Here is a 20,946-nt window from a genome sequence, read left to right on the forward strand (position 1 = left end):
GTGTAATTGGGTGTTGTGGACACGTTGGGTGTTAATGGGTGTAATTGGGTGTTGTGGACACGTTGAGAGGTTTAATGGGTGTAATTGGGTGTTGTGGACACGTCGAGAGGTTTAATGGGTGTAATTGGGTGTTGTGGACACGTTGAGGGGTTAAGAGGTGTAATTGGGTGTTGTGGACACGTCGAGGGGGTTAAGAGGTGTAATTGGGTGTTGTGGACCAATTGAGGGGTTAATGGGTGTAATCGGGTGTTGTGGACATGCTGAGGGGTTAATGGGTGTAACTGGGTGTTGTGAACACGTTGAGAGGTTAATGGGTGTAATTGGGTGTTGTTGAGAGGTTAATGGGTGTGATTGGGTGTTGTAGACACGTTGAGGGGTTAATGGGTGTAATTGGGTGTTGTCGACACGCTGAGGAGTTAATGGGTGTAGTTGGGTGTTGTCGACACGCTGAGGGGTTAATGGGTGTAATTGGGTGTTGTGGACATGTTGAGGGGGTTAATAGGTGTAATTGGGTGTTGTGGACATGTCGAGAGGTTTAATGGCTGTAATTGGGTGTTGTAGACACTTTGAGGGGTTAATGGGTGTAACTGGGTGTTGTGGACACGTCAAGAGGTTAATGGGTGTAATTGGGTGTTGTGGACACGTTGGGTGTTATTGGGTGTAATTGGGTGTTGTGGACACGTCGAGAGTTTAATGGGTGCAATTGGGTGTCGTAGACACGTCGAGGGGTTAATGGTTGTAACTGGGTGTTGTGGACACGTGGAGGAGTTAATGGGTGTAATTGGGTGTTGTGGACACATTGAGGGGTTAATGGGTGTAATTGGGTGTAGTGGACACGTTGAGAGGTTAATGGGTGTAATTGGGTGTCGTGGACATGTTGCGGGGTTAATGGGTGTAATTGGGTGTTGTGGACACGTTGGGGGGTTAATGGGTGTAATTGGGTGTTGTGGACACATTGAGGGGTTAATGGGTGTAATTGGGTGTTGTGGACACGCTGAGGGGTTATTGGGTGTAACTGGGCATTGTGAACACGTCGAGAGGTTTAATGGGTGTAATTGGGTGTTGTGGACATGTTGAGGGGGTTAATGGGTGTAATTGGGTGTTGTGGACACGTTGGGTGTTAATGGGTGTAATTGGTTGTTGTGGACACGTCGAGAGGTTTAATGGGTGTAATTGGGTGTTGTGGACACGTCGAGAGGTTTAATGGGTGTAATTGGGTGTTGTGGACATGTTGAGGGGGTTAATGGGTGTAATTGGGTGTTGTGGACACGTTGGGTGTTAATGGGTGTAATTGGGTGTTGTGGACACGTCGAGAGGTTTAATGGGTGTAATTGAGTGTTGTGGACACGTTGAGGGGGTTAATGGGTGTAATTGGGTGTTGTGGACACGAGGGGTTAATAGGTGTAACTGGGTGTTGTGGACAAGTAAAGAGGTTAATGGGTGTAATTGGGTGTTGTCGACACGCTGAGGGGTTAATGGGTGTAATTGGGTGTTGTGGACACGTTGGGGGGGTTAATGGGTGTAATTGGGTGTTGTGGACACGTTGGGTGTTAATGGGTGTAATTGGGTGTTGTGGACACGTCGAGAGGTTTAATGGGTGTAATTGAGTGTTGTGGACACGTTGAGGGGGTTAATGGGTGTAACTGGGTGTTGTGAACACATTGAGAGATTAATGGTTGTTATTTGCGTGTTGTCAAGAGGTTAATGGGTGTGATTGGGTGTCGTGGACACGCTAAGGGGTTAATGGCTGTAATTGGGTGTTGTGGATATGTCGAACGGTTAATGGGTGTGATTGGGTGTCATCGACATGTCGAGAGGTTAATGGGTGTGATTGGTGTCGTGGACACATCGAAAGGTTAATGGGTGTAATTGGGTGTTGTGGACACGTCGAGAGGTTTAATGGGTGTAATTGGGTGTTGTGGACACGTCGAGAGGTTTAATGGGTGTAATTGGGTGTTGTGGACATGTCGAGGGTGTTAATGGGTGTAATTGGGTGTTGTGGACACGTTGAGGGGTTAAGAGGTGTAATTGGGTGTTGTGGACACGTCGAGGGGGTTAAGAGGTGTAACTGGGTGTTGTGGACAAATTGAGGGGTTTAATGGGTGTAATTGGGTGTTGTGGACACGTCGAGAGGTTTAATGGGTGTAATTGGGTGTTGTGGACACGTTGAGGGGTTAAGAGGTGTAATTGGGTGTTGTGGACACTTCGAGGGGGTTAAGAGGTGTAATTGGGTGTTGTGGACCAATTGAGGGGTTAATGGGTGTAATCGGGTGTTGTGGACATGCTGAGGGGTTAATGGGTGTAACTGGGTGTTGTGAACACGTTGAGAGGTTAATGGGTGTAATTGGGTGTTGTTGAGAGGTTAATGGGTGTGATTGGGTGTTGTAGACACGTTGAGGGGTTAATGGGTGTAATTGGGTGTTGTCGACACGCTGAGGATTTAATGGGTGTAGTTGGGTGTTGTCGACACGCTGAGGGGTTAAGAGGTGTAATTGGGTGTTGTGGACACGTCGAGGGGTTAAGAGGTGTAATTGGGTGTTGTGGACACGTCGAGGGGGTTAAGAGGTGTAATTGGGTGTTGTGGACCAATTGAGGGGTTAATGGGTGTAATCGGGTGTTGTGGACATGCTGAGCGGTTAATGGGTGTAACTGGGTGTTGTGAACACGTTGAGAGGTTAATGGGTGTAATTGGGTGTTGTTGAGAGGTTAATGGGTGTGATTGGGTGTTGTAGACACGTTGAGGGGTTAATGGGTGTAATTGGGTGTTGTCGACACGCTGAGGAGTTAATGGGTGTAGTTGGGTGTTGTCGACACGCTGAGGGGTTAATGGGTGTAATTGGGTGTTGTGGACATGTTGAGGGGGTTAATAGGTGTGATTGGGTGTCGTGGACACGTAGGGGGGTTAATGGGTGTAATTGGGTGTTGTGGACACATTGAGGGGTTAATGGGTGTAATTGGGTGTTGTGGACACGTTGAGTGCTTAATGGGTGTAACTGGGCGTTTTGAACACGTCGAGAGGTTAAAGGGTGTGATTGGGTGTCGTGGACACACTGAGGGGTTAATGGGTGTAATTGAGTGTTGTGGACACGTTGAGTGCTTAATGGGTGTAACTGGGCGTTTTGAACACGTCGAGAGGTTAAAGGGTGTAATTGGGTGTCGTGGACACGCTGAGGGGTTAATGGGTGTGATTGGGTGTTGTGGACACGCTGAGGGGTTAATGGGTGTAATTGGGTGTTGTGGACATGTTGAGGGGGTTAATAGGTGTAATTGGGTGTTGTGGACATGTCGAGAGGTTTAATGGGTGTAATTGGGTGTTGTAGACACTTTGAGGGGTTAATGGGTGTAACTGGGTGTTGTGGACACGTCAAGAGGTTCATGGGTGTAATTGGGTGTTGTCGACACGCTGAGGGGTTAATGGGTGTAATTGGGTGTTGTGGTCACGTGGAGGAGTTAATGGGTGTAATTGGGTGTTGTGGACACATTGATGGGTTAATGGGTGTAATTGGGTGTAGTGGTCACGTTGAGAGGTTAATGGGTGTAACTGGGTGTTGTGGACACGCTGAGGGGTTAATGGGTGTAATTGGGTGTTGTGGACACATTGAGGGGTTAATGGGTGTAACTGGGTGTTGTGGACACGCTGAGGGGTTATTGGGTGTAATTGGGTGTTGTCGAGAGGTTAATGGGTGTGATTGGGTGTCGTGGACACGCTGAGGGGTTAGTGGGTGTAATTGGGTGTTGTGGACATGTTGAGAGGTTAATGGGTGTGATTGGGTGTTGTGGACATGTCGAGGGGGTAAATGGGTGTAATTGGGTGTCGTGGACACGTCGAGAGGTTTAATGAGTGTAATTGGGTGTTGTGAACACGTCGAGAAGTTAATGGGTGTGATTGGGTGTCGTGGACACGTTGAGAGGTTAATGGGTGTAACTGGGTGTTGTGGACACGTAGGGGGGTTAATGTGTAATTGGGTGTTGTGGACACATTGAGGGGTTAATGGGTGTAATTGGGTGTTGTGGACACGCTGAGGGGTTAATGGGTGTAATTGGGTGTTGTGGACATGTTGAGGGCGTTAATAGGTGTAACTGGGTGTTGTGGACACGTCAAGAGGTTAATGGGTGTAATTGGGTGTTGTGGACACATTGGGGGGGTTAATGGGTGTAATTGGGTGTTGTGGACACGTGGAGGAGTTAATGGGTGTAATTGGGTGTTGTGGACACGTTGAGAGGTTAATGGGTGTAATTGGGTGTCGTGGACATGTTGCGGGGTTAATGGGTGTAATTGGGTGTTGTGGACACGTTGGGGGGTTAATGGGTGTAATTGGGTGTTGTGGACACATTGAGGGGTTAATGGGTGTAATTGTGTGTTGTGGACATGCTGAGGGGTTATTGGGTGTAACTGGGCATTGTGAACACGTCGAGAGGTTTAATGGGTGTAATTGGGTGTTGTGGACATGTTGAGGGGGTTAATGGGTGTAATTGGGTGTTGTGGACACGTTGGGTGTTAATGGGTGTAATTGGGTGTTGTGGACACGTCGAGAGGTTTAATGGGTGTAATTGAGTGTTGTGGACACGTTGAGGGGGTTAATGGGTGTAACTGGGTGTTGTGAACACATTGAGAGGTTAATGGTTGTTATTTGCGTGTTGTCAAGAGGTTAATGGGTGTGATTGGGTGTCGTGGACACGCTAAGGGGTTAATGGCTGTAATTGTGTGTTGTGGATATGTCGAACGGTTATTGGGTGTGATTGGGTGTCATCGACATGTCGAGATGTTAATGGGTGTGATTGGTGTCGTGGACACATCGAAAGGTTAATGGGTGTAATTGGGTGTTGTGGACACGTCGAGAGGTTTAATGGGTGTAATTGGGTGTTGTGGACACGTCGAGAGGTTTAATGGGTGTAATTGGGTGTTGTGGACATGTCGAGGGTGTTAATGGGTGTAATTGGGTGTTGTGGACACGTTGAGGGGTTAAGAGGTGTAATTGGGTGTTGTGGACACGTCGAGGGGGTTAAGAGGTGTAACTGGGTGTTGTGGACAAATTGAGGGGTTAATGGGTGTAATTGGGTGTTGTGGACACGTTGGGTGTTAATGGGTGTAATTGGGTGTTGTGGACACGTTGAGAGGTTTAATGGGTGTAATTGGGTGTTGTGGACACGTCGAGAGGTTTAATGGGTGTAATTGGGTGTTGTGGACACGTTGAGGGGTTAAGAGGTGTAATTGGGTGTTGTGGACACGTCGAGGGGGTTAAGAGGTGTAATTGGGTGTTGTGGACCAATTGAGGGGTTAATGGGTGTAATCGGGTGTTGTGGACATGCTGAGGGGTTAATGGGTGTAACTGGGTGTTGTGAACACGTTGAGAGATTAATGGGTGTAATTGGGTGTTGTTGAGAGGTTAATGGGTGTGTTTGGCTGTTGTAGACACGTTGAGGGGTTAATGGGTGTAATTGGGTGTTGTCGACACGCTGAGGAGTTAATGGGTGTAGTTGGGTGTTGTCGACACGCTGAGGGGTTAATGGGTGTAATTGGGTGTTGTGGACATGTTGAGGGGGTTAATAGGTGTAATTGGGTGTTGTGGACATGTCGAGAGGTTTAATGGCTGTAATTGGGTGTTGTAGACACTTTGAGGGGTTAATAGGTGTAACTGGGTGTTGTGGACACGTCAAGAGGTTAATGGGTGTAATTGGGTGTTGTGGACACGTTGGGTGTTAATGGGTGTAATTGGGTGTTGTGGACACGTCGAGAGTTTAATGGATGCAATTGGGTGTTGTGGACACATTGAGGGGTTAATGGGTGTAACTGGGTGTCGTAGACACGTCGAGGGGTTAATGGTTGTAACTGGGTGTTGTGGACACGTGGAGGAGTTAATGGGTGTAATTGGGTGTTGTGGACATGTTGAGAGGTTAATGGGTGTGATTGGGTGTTGTGGACACGTCGAGGGGTTAATGGGTGTAATTGGGTGTTGTGGACACGTCGAGAGGTTTAATGAGTGTAATTGGGTGTTGTGGACACATTGAGGGGTTAATGGGTGTAATTGGGTGTTGTGGACACGTTGAGGGGTTAATGGGTGTGATTGGGTGTTGTGGACACGCTGAGGGGTTAATGGGTGTAATTGGGTGTTGTGTACATGTTGAGGGGGTTAATAGGTGTAATTGGGTGTTGTGGACACGTTGAGGGGTTAATGGGTGTAACTGGGCGTTTTGAACACGTCAAGAGGTTAATGGGTGTGATTGGGTGTCGTGGACACTCTGAGTGGTTAATGGGTGTGATTCGGTGTTGTGGACACGCTGAGGGGTTAATGGGTGTAATTGGGTGTTGTGGACATGTTGAGGGGGTTAATACGTGTAATTGGGTGTTGTGGACATGTCGAGAGGTTTAATGGGTGTAATTGGGTGTTGTAGACACTTTGAGGGGTTAATGGGTGTAACTGGGTGTTGTGGACACGTCAAGAGGTTAATGGGTGTAATTGGGTGTTGTGGACACGCTGAGGGGTTAATGGGTGCAATTGGATGTCGTGGACACATCGAGAGTTTAATGGGTGTAATTGGGTGTTGTGGACACATTGAGGGGTTAATGGGTGTAATTGGGTGTAGTGGACACGTTGAGGGGTTAATGGGTGTAACTGGGTGTCGTAGACATGTCGAGGGGTTAATGGTTGTAACTGGGTGTTGTGGACACGTGGAGGAGTTAATGGGTGTAATTGGGTGTTGTGGACACATTGAGGGGTTAATGGGTGTAATTGGGTGTAGTGGACACGTTGAGAGGTTAATGGGTGTAATTGGGTGTCGTGGACATGTTGCGGGGTTAATGGGTGTAATTAGGTGTTGTGGACACGTTGGGGGGTTAATGGGTGTAATTGGGTGTTGTGGACACATTGAGGGGTTAATGGGTGTAATCGGGTGTTGTGGACACGCTGAGGGGTTAATGGGTGTAACTGGGTGTTGTGAACACGTTGAGAGGTTAATGGGTGTAATTGGGTGTTGTTGAGAGGTTAATGGGTGTGATTGGGTGTCGTGGACACGCTGAGGGGTTAATGGGTGTAATTGGGTGTTGTGGACATGTTGAGGGGTTTAATAGGTGTAATTGGGTGTTGTGGACATGTCGAGAGGTTTAATGGGTGTAATTGGGTGTTGTAGACACGTTGAGGGGTTAATGGGTGTTACTGGGTGTTGTGGACACGTCAAGAGGTTAATGGGTGTAATTGGGTGTTGTCGACACACTGAGGGGTTAATGGGTGTAATTGGGTGTTGTTGACACGCTGAGGGGTTAGTGGGTGTAACTGGGTGTTGTGGACACGTCGAGAGGTTAATGGGTGTGATTGGGTGTTGTGGACACATTGACGAGTTAATGGGTGTAATTAGGTGTCGTGGACACGTTGAGAGGTTAATGGGTGTAATTGGGTGTCGTGGACATGTTGCGGGGTTAATGGGTGTAATTGGGTGTTGTGGACATGTTGGGGGGTTAATGGGTGTAATTGGGTGTTGTGGACATGTTGAGGGGTTAATGGGTGTGATTGGGTGTTTTGGACACGCTGATGGGTTAATGGGTGGAATTGGGTGTTGTGGACATGTTGAGGGGGTTAATAGGTGTAATTGGGTGTTGTGGACATGTCGAGAGGTTTAATGGGTGTAATTGGATGTTGTAGACACGTTGAGGGGTTAATGGGTGTAACTGGGTGTTGTGGACATGTCAAGAGGTTAATGGGTGTAATTGGGTGTTGTCGACACGCTGTGGGGTTAATGGATGTAATTGGGTGTTGTGGACACGTTGGGGGTTAATGGGTGTAATTGGGTGTTGTGGACACGTGGAGAAGTTTAATGGGTGTAATTGGGTGTTGTCGACACGCTGAGGGGTTAATGGGTGTAACTGGGTGTTGTGGACACGTCGAGGTTAATGGGTGTAATTCGGTGTCGTGGACACGTTGAGAGTTTAATGGGTGTAATTGGGTGTTGTGGACACGTCGAGGGGTTAATGGTTGTAACTGGATGTTGTGGACACATTGAGGGATTAATCGGTGTAATTGGGTGTTGTGGACACATTGAGTGGTTAATGGGTGTAACTGGGTGTCGTGGACACGTCGAGGGGTTAATGGGTGTAATTGGGTGTTGTGGACACATTGAGGGATTAATGGGTGTAATTGGGTGTTGTGGACACATTGAGGGGTTAATGGGTGTAATTGGGTGTTGTGGACACATTGAGGGATTAATGGGTGTAATTGGGTGTTGTGGACACATTGAGGGATTAATGGGTGTAATTGGGTGTTGTGGACACACTCGGCCAGAAGGACTTGTTATCGTGCACTATTTCTAAATGAAATTAAAATAAATCTTTTGTAATCATGTATCCAACACCACTTTTACATTAACACTGATTGACACTCACCCCATATGTCCACCATAACGATATCACCTTAGCATAGCTGTTAGTGTAATGCTTTGCAGCGGAGCCTGTCCCCAACCCGGGTTCATTTCCCATCGCTGTCTGTAACGAGTTTGCATGTTCTCCCTGTGACTGCGTGGCTTTCCTTTGGGTGCTTCGGTTTCCTCCCAGAGTCCAAACATATACGGCTAGTGTACAGTTAGTGAGCTGTGTACATGCTCTGCTGGTGCTGGGAGCGTGGTGATACTTGCCTGCTGCCCCAATCACCACCCTTCCTGATCTCACCTGATGCAATCAACACATTTCACTGTATGTTTCAATGTTCCAATGTACATGTGACAAATAAAGCTAATCTTTATTTTTCATGCCCTTACTTACAAACCTATCTTTAATTTATTCACTGACTGAGCCTCCACAGCCCATTTGGACAGAGATTCCTAAAGATCGACTACCCTGTGGTTGCAGAGATTCCTTCTCATCTTTGCTGCCCCTTTACAGTAGTTTGAGACTATGGCCCATCTTACTGAGCCAATGATCCACAGGATCGATCTAGCCTCAGTCACTGTTACATGCCAGGGAGCAGGATTGAGTCATTGCCGGTCTGTCACCCAGGTGTGTATGGCCTAAACTCATGAAGGCTGCAGGTACCAGAGACTGCAGTGTAGGGATTTGCAGTCACACACTGAATGCTAGATTTGAGCAATGAGAGGAACTCAGCAGGTCAGGCAGGCCTATGGAGGGGAATGGACAATCCAGATGAAATTAATCACGTGAAGGGTCTCGAACTGAAGTGTTGACAGGCCACTGTCCTCCAATAGATCTGCCCGACCCACTGTCCTTCAGTGTTTTGTGTGAGAGTCCATGAGAACTGTGATTAGCCTCAGCTACACAAACAGACCAATGTGACCCACGCTGACTGATACCAGGACGTGGGCTGGTAGACTATGTGCAAAGGTAAGCAAAAAGCCTTGGAGGGAGTGCATGGGAGAAGCCCATAAGCACGGGCACATTAACTATTCTGACTGGTGGCATCACCACTGGAATGGACCGACAAAGGCTGTAGACAGTTGTAGACTCAGCCAGCTCCATCCAGGGCACAACTCTCCCCTCTGAAGAGACCTTTGTGAAGTGATGCCTCAAGAAGGTGGCATCCATCATTAAGGACTCTCATCTTTCGCAACATATCCTCCTATATATCTATTGAGTGATACAGTGTGGTGTAAGCCCTTCCAGTCACCGCCCTTATTGTGGAGTGGGCCCTTCCAATCACCCCCTATGGTGGAGTAGGCCCTTCCAGTCACCCCCTCCCCCCCATGGTGGAGTGGGCCCTTCCAGTCACCCCCCTCCATTGTGGAGTAGGCCCTTCCAGTCAACCCCCCCCCAATGGAGGAGTCGGCCCTTCCGACACTTTGAACACCCCCCCCACCCCCAGCAGCCCCCCAACAAATCTGAGTAACTCTAACCTAATCACGGGACAATTTACAATGACCAATTAACCTACCCGGTATGTCCTTAGACCGTGGGAGGAAACTAGAGGACCCAGAGAAAACTCACATGTACAGAGACTCCTTACAGAACTGTGCCGGAATTGGACTCTGAACTCCAAAATGCCTCGAGCTGTAAAGTTTCACACCAACCACTATGCTGCATCTCACTACTCTCATCAAGGAGGAGTACAGGAGCCTGAAGACCCACACTCAATTACTCAGGAACAGCTTCGTCCCCTCTACCACCAGATTTCTGAACGATCCATGAACACTACCTTCTTATTTCTTTGTTTTGAACTATTTATTTATTTTATATTTTATGTCTCTAAAATACCACAAATTTCATGTTATTCAAGTTAGATGGGGTTCTGACTCTGTACCTGGTCTACAGAGTGACCGACAGAAAGTTGTGGCATTAGGCTCGATTGTCCTTTTTCCAATTAACAGCCAACACAATTTTTCCAATTACAGCCAACAGTTGTGTGGCTTCTAAAAGACCTTGCTGTGAGAATGCTGTAATCTCACAGCTTCCTAACATGATAGAAATGAAATAATCAAAACAAATCTGTAAGTCTTTTTCTATTAAAGCTGCCATTGGTTAATTCTCAGGCATATTATCTCCCATTCAGTATGTAACTCGCTTCTGTTCAGTTCCACTTAACCTGTTGTTAAAGCTTCACTCCACAAAGTAACAGGCAGGGTTCAGATTAATTTGAAGATCTGCCTTTGATTTTTCTTTCATTCATCAGTAACTCTGTGCCTGCTTGCGGCTCGGACTGATGTTCCGCAGGCCAGGTGATGCTGGGTTGGGATGTCTGATCTAATGTCCCATCATCTACTGTTTGCAGCCTCTAAGTTATAAGATTTGGGTTTTAAGTTCTACTCCAGAGACTTGAGCACAGAAGTGGCAGGCCTGAGAGGGTATTGCACTGTCTATTGTGTCCTCCACTGAGGATATCTTCAAAAAGTGATGCCCCAGAAATGAGGGCCCTCATCACCCAGGACATGCTTTCTTCTCATTACTACCATCAGGGAAGAGATACAGGAGCCTGAAGACACACGCATATCTGAACAGACAATGAACCCAATGAACACTCCCTCAGTATTTTTGATCTCGTTTTGCACTACATATTTCTAATACATTTCTTGCCGTGATTTCTAGTACCTTTTATGTATGGTACTGTACTGCCGCCAGAAGCCAGAAAACAACAGATTTCATGACATACAGTCTGTCAGTGATAATAAACGAGATTCCAGTTCTGATTCTGTGAGCAAAAACATCTTGTTAATGAGAGAGGTCAGAGGAGAAAGGTCAGACTGGTTCAAGCTGACAGGAAGGTGACAATATTCACACATTACAACAGTGGTGAGCAGGAGAGCACCTCTGGACACACATGTTAAATTTTAAAGTGATTGGGCTACAGCGGCATAAGACCACACTGGGGCCCACTCCTGTACAGAATAACGTGGCCACTGAGTGTACTTTTTGCAGAATGAAGAACTTATACATCTCCTCCAACTTAAAATGCAATGTTAGCAATGTTACTTATATGTTAGGAAAGGTTTTGTGATAGGTCCCAAAATTACTGACATCATAATTCTCCCAAGAGCAGCATCTTGAGCTATGAACTCTTTTATTGAAAATGTTTTTGCTCGCATTGTTATTATTAGGGGAACAAAGATTTGCTCTTCAGTGTTGCATGATCTAACTACAAACTTTTGTAGTTAATGTAACAATGTTTATTGGGTGAAGTGATTTTACACTGATCATCGAAGGAATATTGAGAGAATAGTGTTAAGAGATGGAAAATCATTTAGAAATTGGGGCTCAAATCGCTCCGAAAGGGTAAGAGGAAATTCAATTATTTTTTGGGGGCAAACAGACTTCATTCCAGTCCAAAACAAACACACAGCCATTAAACATAGGAGCAGAATCAAGCCATTCAGCCCATCCACACTGCTCTGCCATTTCATCATGGCATATTTACTATTCCTCTCAACTCCATTCTCCTGCCTTTCACATCCTTACTAATCAACTGCCTTCGCATTAAATATACCCAGTGACTTTGCTTCCACAACTATCCGTGGCAATGAATTCCACAGATTCAACACCCTTTGGCTAAAGAAATTCCTCATTTCTGTTCTAAATAAGCATTTGATGTCCCTCTATTCCAAGGTTGTGCCCTCCCCCACGATAGGAAACATCCCCTCTATGTGCACTCTATCTAGGTGTCTGGAAGTGCAGAGGATTGACCTGAAAGTACAGCAGCAGAGACAGTTTAGCAGCAAACAAGTTTAATTATAGATGACAAAGAAGGGGCCACTAAACAAAGAGAACAGAAACACAAAGCCCAGCAGGCATCGAGGTACACCGTTGGCAGGGAGAACAAAAGCAAGTTGTGGCCAGCTGCTGAACAAGGACTGTGGCTGAGAACTGGGTCTAAGGAGGCTGCAGGCGAATCCTGATAGCTGGGTGCAATCTGAGGTGTCAGTGACAGCAGGCTAGACGGGGTATGTACAACCAGCTCCTGAACGTCAAGGATGATCTGAATCAGTCCAGTGGAATTCATCCATAAACAGTGGATCCAAGCTGTAGCTGGACAACATCCAAGACCTCCCCCAGACCCAGTCGACCAGGTATCCACGGTGACCTGAACCCAGCAAATGATGAACTGAGTAGACTGGGTCCCCTTGTACCACCCGAGGTTCCAGAGGTCCAGGCTCAGGGGCTGAGTAGCTCATGGACAATGCAGGACATATGAAAGGTAGGTGTGATCCTGAGGGGCACTGGCAGCTGGCGATGAGAGGGGAGAGTGAGAACAGAGGACCTCAGGGAGGGGTGGTGTTTCGAAGGAGATCGATCATAGAGTCGGGTGCTCTGTGAGGCAGCACGCTGCTGGTTTCCCATTTACTGAAGGCGACGGCTAAGTTGTGGTATTCCTGCTTAGAGTTCAGTGAGGTTGAGGGTTTCTTCCGGAGCAACTGGATGCTCTCTGAAGCTCATGTGCCCAAGCCTTGCGTGCAGCCTGACTGTCCCAGTCCCAAGGGAGGTTCATCAAGGGCCATGATGATGAAGGGGTGAGAGGCAGGTTTGGTAGCGAGTCCAGGTTGTACACAGACAGCCTGATCCAGGAAGTTTTCAGCTGCACCAGAATCCACCAGAGCCTCCTGTGTGAACATGGAGGCATCAGGCTGTAGAGAAGGACAGAGAATGCGGATCGGGCTACTGGAGCAAGTGGCTGGGTGGAGATTACCAGATAGAAGGCCCTTCATCTACCTGGAGCCACCTGTTTCCTGATTGCAGTGTCTATGAGACCAGATAGAGGGCCCCTATTTACCTCATCTCTGTCTGATTACCATATAGAAGGCTTCTATTTATCTTCATCTGATTAGGCATTTGATAAGGTACCCCATGCAAGGCTTATTGAGAAAGTAAGGAGGCATTGGATCCAAAGGGATCTTGCTTTGTGGATCCAGAACTGGCTTGCCCACAGTAGGCAAAGTGTGGTTGTAGACGGGTCATATTCTGCATGGAGGCCAGTGACCAGTGGAGAGCCTCAAGGATCTGTTCTGGGACCCTTTTCTTCGTGATTTTTATAAATGACCTGGATAAGGAAGTGGAGGGACGGGTTAGTAAGTTTGCTGATGACACAAAGATTGGGGATGGTGTGGGTGGTGTGGAGGGCTGTCAGAGGTTACAGCGGGACATTGATAGGATGCAGAACTAGGCTGAGAAGTGGCAAATGGAGCTCAACCCAGATAAGTGTGATGTGGTTTATTTTGGCAGGTCAAAATGATAGCAGAATATAGTATTAATAGAAACGTAGAAAACCTACGGCACAATATAGGCCCTTCAGCCCACAAATTTGTGCTGAACATGTCCCTACCTTAGAAATTACTAGGCTTACCTATAGCCCTCTGTTTTACTATGCTCCATGTACCTATCTAAAAGTCTCTTAAACGATCCTATCATATCAGACTCCACCACCATTGCTGGCAGCCCATTCCACGCACTCACCACTCTCTGAGTAAAAAACTTACCCCTGACATCTCCTCTGTGCCTACTCCCCAGCACATTAAACCTGTGTCCTTCTGTGGCAACCATTTCAGCTCTGGGAAAAAGCCTCTGACTATCCACACGATCAATGCATCTCATCATCTTATACACCTCTATCATGTCACCTCTCATCTTCCTTCGATCCAAGGAGAAAAGGCCGAGTTCACTCCATCTATTCTCATAAGGCATGCTCCCCAATCTAGGCAACATCCTTGTAAATCTCCTCTGCACCCTTTCTATGGCTTCCACATCTTTCCTGTAGTGAGGTGACCAGAACTGAGCACAGTACTCCAAGTGGGGTCTGATCAGGGTCCTATATAGCTGCAACATTACCTCTCAGCTCTTAAATGCAATTCCACGACTGATGAAGGCCGATACACCATACACCTTCTTAACCATGGAGTCAACCTGCGCAGCTGCTTTGAGCGTCCTATGGACACAGACACCAAGATCCCTCTGATCCTTCACACTGCCAAGAGTCTTACCATTAATACTATATTCTGCTATCATATTTAACTTACCAAAATGAACCATTTCACACTTACCTGGGTTGAACTCCATCTGCCACTTCTCAGCTCAGTTTTGCATCCTGTCGCTGTAACCTCTAACAGCCCTCCACACTATCCACAACACCTCCAACCTTTGTGTCATCAGCAGACTTACTGCCCCATCCCTCCACTTCCTCATCCAGGTCATTTATAAAAATCACAAAGAGTAAGGGTCCCAGAACAGATCACCGAGGCACTCCACTGGTGAACAACTTCCATGCAGAATATGACCCGTCTACAACCACACTTCGCCTTCTGTGGGCAAGCCAGTTCTGGATCCACAAAGCAATGTCCCCTTGGATCCCATACCTCTTTACTTTCTCAATAAGCCTTGCATAGGGTACCTTATCAAATGCCTTGCTGAAATCCATATACACTACATCTACTGCTCTTCCTTCATCAATGTGTTAATGGTAAGACTCTTAGCAGTGTGGAGGATCAGAGGGATCTTGGGTTCTGAGTCCATAAGACACTTAAAGCTGCTGTACAGGTTGATTCTGTGGTTAAGAAGGCACACAATGTATTGGCCTTCTTCAACCGTAGGATTGAATTTAAGAGGTAATGTTACAGCTATATAAGACAGACTCTGTGCTCAGCTCTGGTCAGCTCACTACAGGAATGATGTGGAAACTATAGAAAGGGTGCAGAGATTTACAAGGATGTTGCCTGGATTGGGGAGCATGCCTTATGAGAATAGGTTGAGTGAACTCAGCCTTTTCTCCTTGGAGCAACAGAGGATGAAATGTAACCTAATAAAGGTGTATAAGATGATGAGAGGCATTGATTGTGTGGATAGTCAGAGGCTGTTTCCCAGGGCTGTACTGGCTAGCACGAGAGGGCACAGGTTAAAGGTGCTTGGAAGTAGGTACAGAGGAGATATCAGGGGTAAGTTTATTATGGAGTGAGTGGTGAATGCGTGGAATGGGCTACTGGCGATGGTGGTGGAGACGGATACGATAGGGTCTTTTATGAGACTCCTGAATAGCTAAATGGAGCTCAGAAAAATAGGGGGCTATGGGTAACCCTAGGTAATTTCTAAGGTAAGGACATGTTCGGCACAGCTTTTTCGACACATGAAAGGCCTGTATTGTGCTGTAGGTGTTTTATGCTTTTATGTTTGTACCTGATGTTAACAATGAGAAAAGGGCATTCCCTGGGTGCTGGAGGTCCTTAATAATGGAAGCTGCCTTTCTGAGACATCACTCCTTAAAGGTGTCCTGGGTACTTTATAGGCTAGTACCCAATATGGAGCCAATTAAACTTACAACCCTCTGCAGCTTCCTTCAGTCCAGTGCAGTCGCACACCCCTCCCCCCAATACCAGACAGTGATGCAGCCTCTCAGGTTTTCTCTGCTTCCATGTTTCTATTCACCTCATCTTGTCCTGGTCCTGTCTGGCTGTCCCCCATCTTGCTCATAACTCCTTAATTATGGCATAATTCCAGTCATTAGATTCCCAATTGCTGCTAGTTCACTTAATTACAGCACACCTGGTTTCCATCAGACTGCAGGATAAGAACCCTGGCATCACAACTAATGGCTGCCAGTTCATCGGTCTATTCCCGTGTGATAACTTCGTTTCCCAACCACTTGGAACCATTAGTTCTAAGTTAGAAACATAGAAAACCTACAGCACAATATAGGCCCTTCAGCCCACAAAGTTTTGCTGAACATGTCCCTACCTTAGAAATTACTAGGCTTACCTATAGCCCTCTGTTTTACTATGCTCCATGTACCTATCTAAAAGTCTCTTATAAGATCCTATCTTATCCGACTCCACCACCGTTGCCAGCAGCCCATTCCACGCACTCACCACTCTCTGAGTAAAAAATTTACTCCTGACATCTCCTCTGTACCTACTCCCCAGCACCTTAAACCTGTGTTCTCTCGTGGCAACCATTTCAGCTCTGGGAAAAAGCCCCTGACTATCCACACGATCAACGCCTCTCATCATCTTGTACACCTCTATCAGGTCACCTCTCATCCTCCTTCGCTCCAAGGAGAAAAGGCTGAGCTCACTCAACCTATTCTCATATGGCATGCTCCCCAATCCAGGCAACATCTTTGTAAATCTCCTCTGCACCCTTTCTATGGCTTCCACATCCTTCCTGTAGTGAGGCAACCAGGACTGAGCACAGTACTCCAAGTGGGGTCTGATCAGGGTCCTATATAACTGCAACATTATCTCCCGGCTCCTAAATTCAATTCCATGATTGATGAAGGCCAATGCACCGTATGCCTTCTTAACCACAGAGTCAACCTGTGCAGCTTCTTTGAGTGTCCTATGGACTCGGGCGCCAGGATCCCTCTGATCCTCCACACCGCCAAAAGTCGTACCATTAATACTATATTCTGCCATCACATTTGATCTACCAAAGTGGACCACTTCACACTTACTTGGGTTGAACTCCATCTGCCACTTCTCAGCCCAGTTTTGCATCCTATCAATGTCCCGCTGTAACCTCTGACAACCTTCCACACTATCCACAACACCTCCAACCTTTGTGTCATCAGCAAACTTACTACTCCATCCCCCCACTTCCTCATCCAGGTTATTTATAAAAATCACAAAGAGTAAGGGTCCCAGAACAGATCCCTGAGGCACTCCACTGGTCACCGACCTCCATGCAGAGTATGACCTGTCTACAACCACTCTTTGCCTTCTGTGGGCAAGCCAGTTCTGGATCCACAAAGCAATGTCCCCTTGGATCCCATGCCTCCTTACTTTCTCAATAAGTCTTGCATACGGTACCTTATCAAATGTCTTGCTGAAATCCATATACACCCCATCTACTGCTCTACCTTCATCAATGTGTTTAGTCACATCCTCAAAAAATTCAATCAGGCTCGCCCTGTCCTTAACAAAGCCATGCTGACTACTCCTAATCACATTATACCTCTCTAAATGTTCATAAATCCTGCCTCTCAGGATCTTCTCCATTAACTTGCCAACCACTGAGTTAAGACTCACTGGTCTATAATTTCCTGGCCTATCTCTACTTCCTTTCTTGAGAAAGGGAACAATATCCGCAACCCTCCAGAAACTCTCCCATCCCCACTGATGATGCAAAGATCATCGCCAGAGTCTCAGCAATCTCCTCCCTCACCTCCCACAGTAGCCTGGGGTACATCTCATCTGGTCCTGTGACTTATCCAACTTGATGCTTTCCAAAAGCTCCAGCACATCCTCTTTCTTAATATCTACATGCTCAAGCTTTTCAGTCTGCTGCATGTCATCACTACAATCACTAAGATCCTTTTCCATAGTAAATACTGAAGTAAAGTATTCATTAAGTACCTCTGCTATTTCCTCTGGTTCCATTCACACTTTCCCACTGTCACAATTGATAGGTCCTATTCTTTCACATCTTATCCTCTTGCTCTTCACATACTTGTAGAATGCCTTGGGGTTTTCCTTTATTCTGCCCACCAAGGCCTTCTCATGGCCCCTTCTGGCTCTCCTAATTTCTTTCTTAAGCTCCTTCCTAGTAGCCTTATAATCTTCTAGCTCTCTAACATTACCTAGCTCTCTGAACCTTTTGTAAGCTTTTCTTTTCTTCTTGACTAGATTTATTACAGCCTTTGTACACCACGGTTCCTGTACCCTACCACAACTTCCCTGTCTCATTGGAACGTACCTATACAGAACTCTACACAAATATCCCCTGAATATTTCTTCCGTACCTTTCCCTGCGAACATCTGTTTCCAATTTAAGCCTCCAATTTCCTACCTGATAGCTTCATAATTCCCCTTACTCCAATTAAATGTTTTTCTAACTTGTCTGTTCCTATCTCTCTCCAATGCTATTGTAAAGGAGATAGAATTATGATCACTATCTCCAAAATTCTTTCCCACTGAGAGATCTGACACCTGACCAGGTTCATTTCCCAATACCAAATCAAGTACAGCCTCTCCTCTTGTAGTCTTATCTACATACTGTGTTACGAACCATTCCTGAACACACCTAACAAACTCCACCCCATCTAAACCCCTTGCTCTCGGGAGATGCAAATTGATCTTTGGGAAATTAAAATCTCCCATCATGGCAACTCTGTTATTATTACACCTTTCCAAGATCTGTTTCCCTATCTGCTCCTCGATATCCCTGTTACTATTAGGCGGCCTATAAAAAACACCCAGTGGAGTTATTGACCCCTATAAGCCTACAGACTCTCACAGCTACCTGGACTATTCCTCTTCCCACCCTGTCTCTTGCAAAAATGCTATCCCCTTCTCACAATTCCTCCATCTCTGCCGCATTTGCTCTCAGGATGAGGTTTTTCATTCCAGGACGAAGGAGATGCCTTCCTTTTTTAAACAATGGGGCTTCCCTTCTTCTACCATTAACTCTGCTCTCAAACGCATCTCTCCCATTTCGCGCGCATCTGCCCTCAGCCCATCCGCCTGCCACCCCACTCGGGATAGGGTTCCCCTTGTCCTCACCTACCACCCCACCAGCCTCCAGGTCCAATGTATAATTCTCCGTAACTTCCGCCACCTCCAACAGGATCCCACTACCAAGCACATCTTTCCCTCCCCTCCTCTTTCTGCTTTCCGCAGGGATTGCTCCCTACGCGACTCCCTTGTCCACTCGTCCCCCCCATCCCTTCCCACCGATCTCCCTCCTGGCACTTATCCTTGTAAGCGGAACAAGTGCTACACCTGCCCTTACACTTCCTCCCTCACCACCATTCAGGGCCCCAGACAGTCCTTCCAGGTGAGGCGACACTTCACCTGTGAGTTGGCTGGTGTGATATACTGCGTCCGGTGCTCCCGGTGTGGCCTTTTATATATTGGTGAGACCCGACACAGACTGGGAGACCGTTTTGCTGAACACCTACACTCGGTCCACCAGAGAAAGCAGGATCTCCCAGTCCACACATTTTAATTCCACATCCCATTCTAATTCTGATATGTCTATCCATGGCCTCCTCTACTGTCAAGATGAAGCCACACTCAGGTTGGAGGAACAACACCTTATATACTGGCTGGGTAGCCTCCAACCTGATGGCATGAACATTGACTTCTCTAACTTCCATTAATGCCCCTCCTCCCTTTCTTACCCCATCCCTGACATATTTAGTTGTTTGTTGTTTTTTTTCTCTCTCTCTGCCCATCACCTTGCCTGTTCTCCATCTCCCTCTGGTGCTCCCCCTCCCCCTTTCTTCCTTTCTTTCTCCCGAGGCCTCCCGTCCCATGATCCTTTCCCTTCTCCAGCTCTGTATCACTTTCGCCAATCACCTTTCCAGCTCTTAGCTTCGTCCCACCCCCTCCAGTATTCTCCTATCATTTCGCATTTCCCCCTCCCCCCACTCCTTTCAAATCTCTTAGTATCTCTCCTTTCGCTTAGTCCTGACGAAGGGTCTCAGTCCGAAACATCGACAGTGCTTCTCCTTATAGGTGCTGCCTGGCCTGCTGTGTTCCACCAGCATTTTGTGTGTGTTATTGACCCCTTCCTTTTCCTAACCTCCACCCACAGAGACTCCATAGACAAACCCTGCATGGCTTCCTCCTTTTCTGCAGCTCTAACACTATCTCTGATCAACAGTGCCACGACCCCACCTCTTTTGCCTCCCTCCCTGTCCTTCCTGAAACATCTAAAACCCAGCACTTGAAGTAACCAATCCTGTCCCTGAACCATCCAAGCCTCTGTAATGGCCACCACGTCATAGCTCCAAGTAATGATCCACGCTCTAAGCACATCTGCTTTGTTCACAACACTCCTTGCATTAAAATAGACACATCTCAAGTCTTTGGTCTGAGCGCGTCCCTTCTCTATCACCTGCCTATCCTCCCCCTCGCGCTGTCTACAAGCTTTCTCTATTTGTGAGCTAACATCCTCTTCCCCAGTCTCCAGTTCGGTTCCCACCCCCCAATAATTCTAGTTTAAACTCTCTACAGTAGCCTTAGCAAACCTCCCCGTCAGGATATTGGTCCTTCTAGGATTCAAGTGCAACCTGTCCTTTTTGTACAGGTCACACCTGCCCCAAAAGAGGTCCCAAAGATCCAGAAATCTGAATCCTTACCCCCTGCTCTAATCCCTCAGCCACGCATTTATCCTCCACCTCAATCTATTCCTATTCTCACTGTTGTGTGGCACAGGCAGTAATCCTGAGATTACTACCTTTACAGTCCTGCTTCTCAACTTCCTTCCTAAGTCCCTGTTGTCTTTTCTCAGGACCTCTTCCCTTTTCCTACCTATGTCATTCATACCAATATGTATCACGACCTTTGGCTGTTCTCCCTCCCACCGCAGGATATCTTGGACGAGTTCCAAAACATTCTGGACCCTGGCATCTGGGAGGCAAACTACCATCCGAGTTTCTTTCCTGCGTCCACAGAATCGCCTGTCTGACCCCCTAACTATAGAGTCCCCTATCACTACTGCCCTCCTCTTCCTTTCCCTACCCTTCTGAGTCATAGGGCCAGACTCTGTGCCAGAGGCCACTGCCGCTTCCCCCAGGTAGGCTGTTCCGCCCCAAC

The 20,946-nt window shown here is 47.1% G+C and overlaps 1 protein-coding gene across 1 annotated transcript in view; it reads right to left on the reverse strand.

Annotated features, from left to right (window-relative positions):
- sez6l (seizure related 6 homolog (mouse)-like) overlaps positions 1 to 11,451 on the reverse strand; it is a 762,782-nt gene extending 751,331 nt beyond the window's left edge. The window contains exons 1-2 of the mRNA XM_073065299.1: positions 11,446 to 11,451; positions 11,024 to 11,087 (exon numbers count right to left, since the gene is read on the reverse strand). Of these exons, the coding sequence (XP_072921400.1) occupies positions 11,024 to 11,087; positions 11,446 to 11,451 (70 nt within the window). The remainder of the gene's footprint in view (positions 1 to 11,023; positions 11,088 to 11,445) is intronic.
- Between the last annotated feature and the right edge of the window lie 9,495 nt (positions 11,452 to 20,946).

Source organism: Hemitrygon akajei, chromosome 14 (assembly GCF_048418815.1).
Source record: "Hemitrygon akajei chromosome 14, sHemAka1.3, whole genome shotgun sequence".
In the NCBI taxonomy this organism is placed as follows: domain Eukaryota; kingdom Metazoa; phylum Chordata; class Chondrichthyes; order Myliobatiformes; family Dasyatidae; genus Hemitrygon; species Hemitrygon akajei.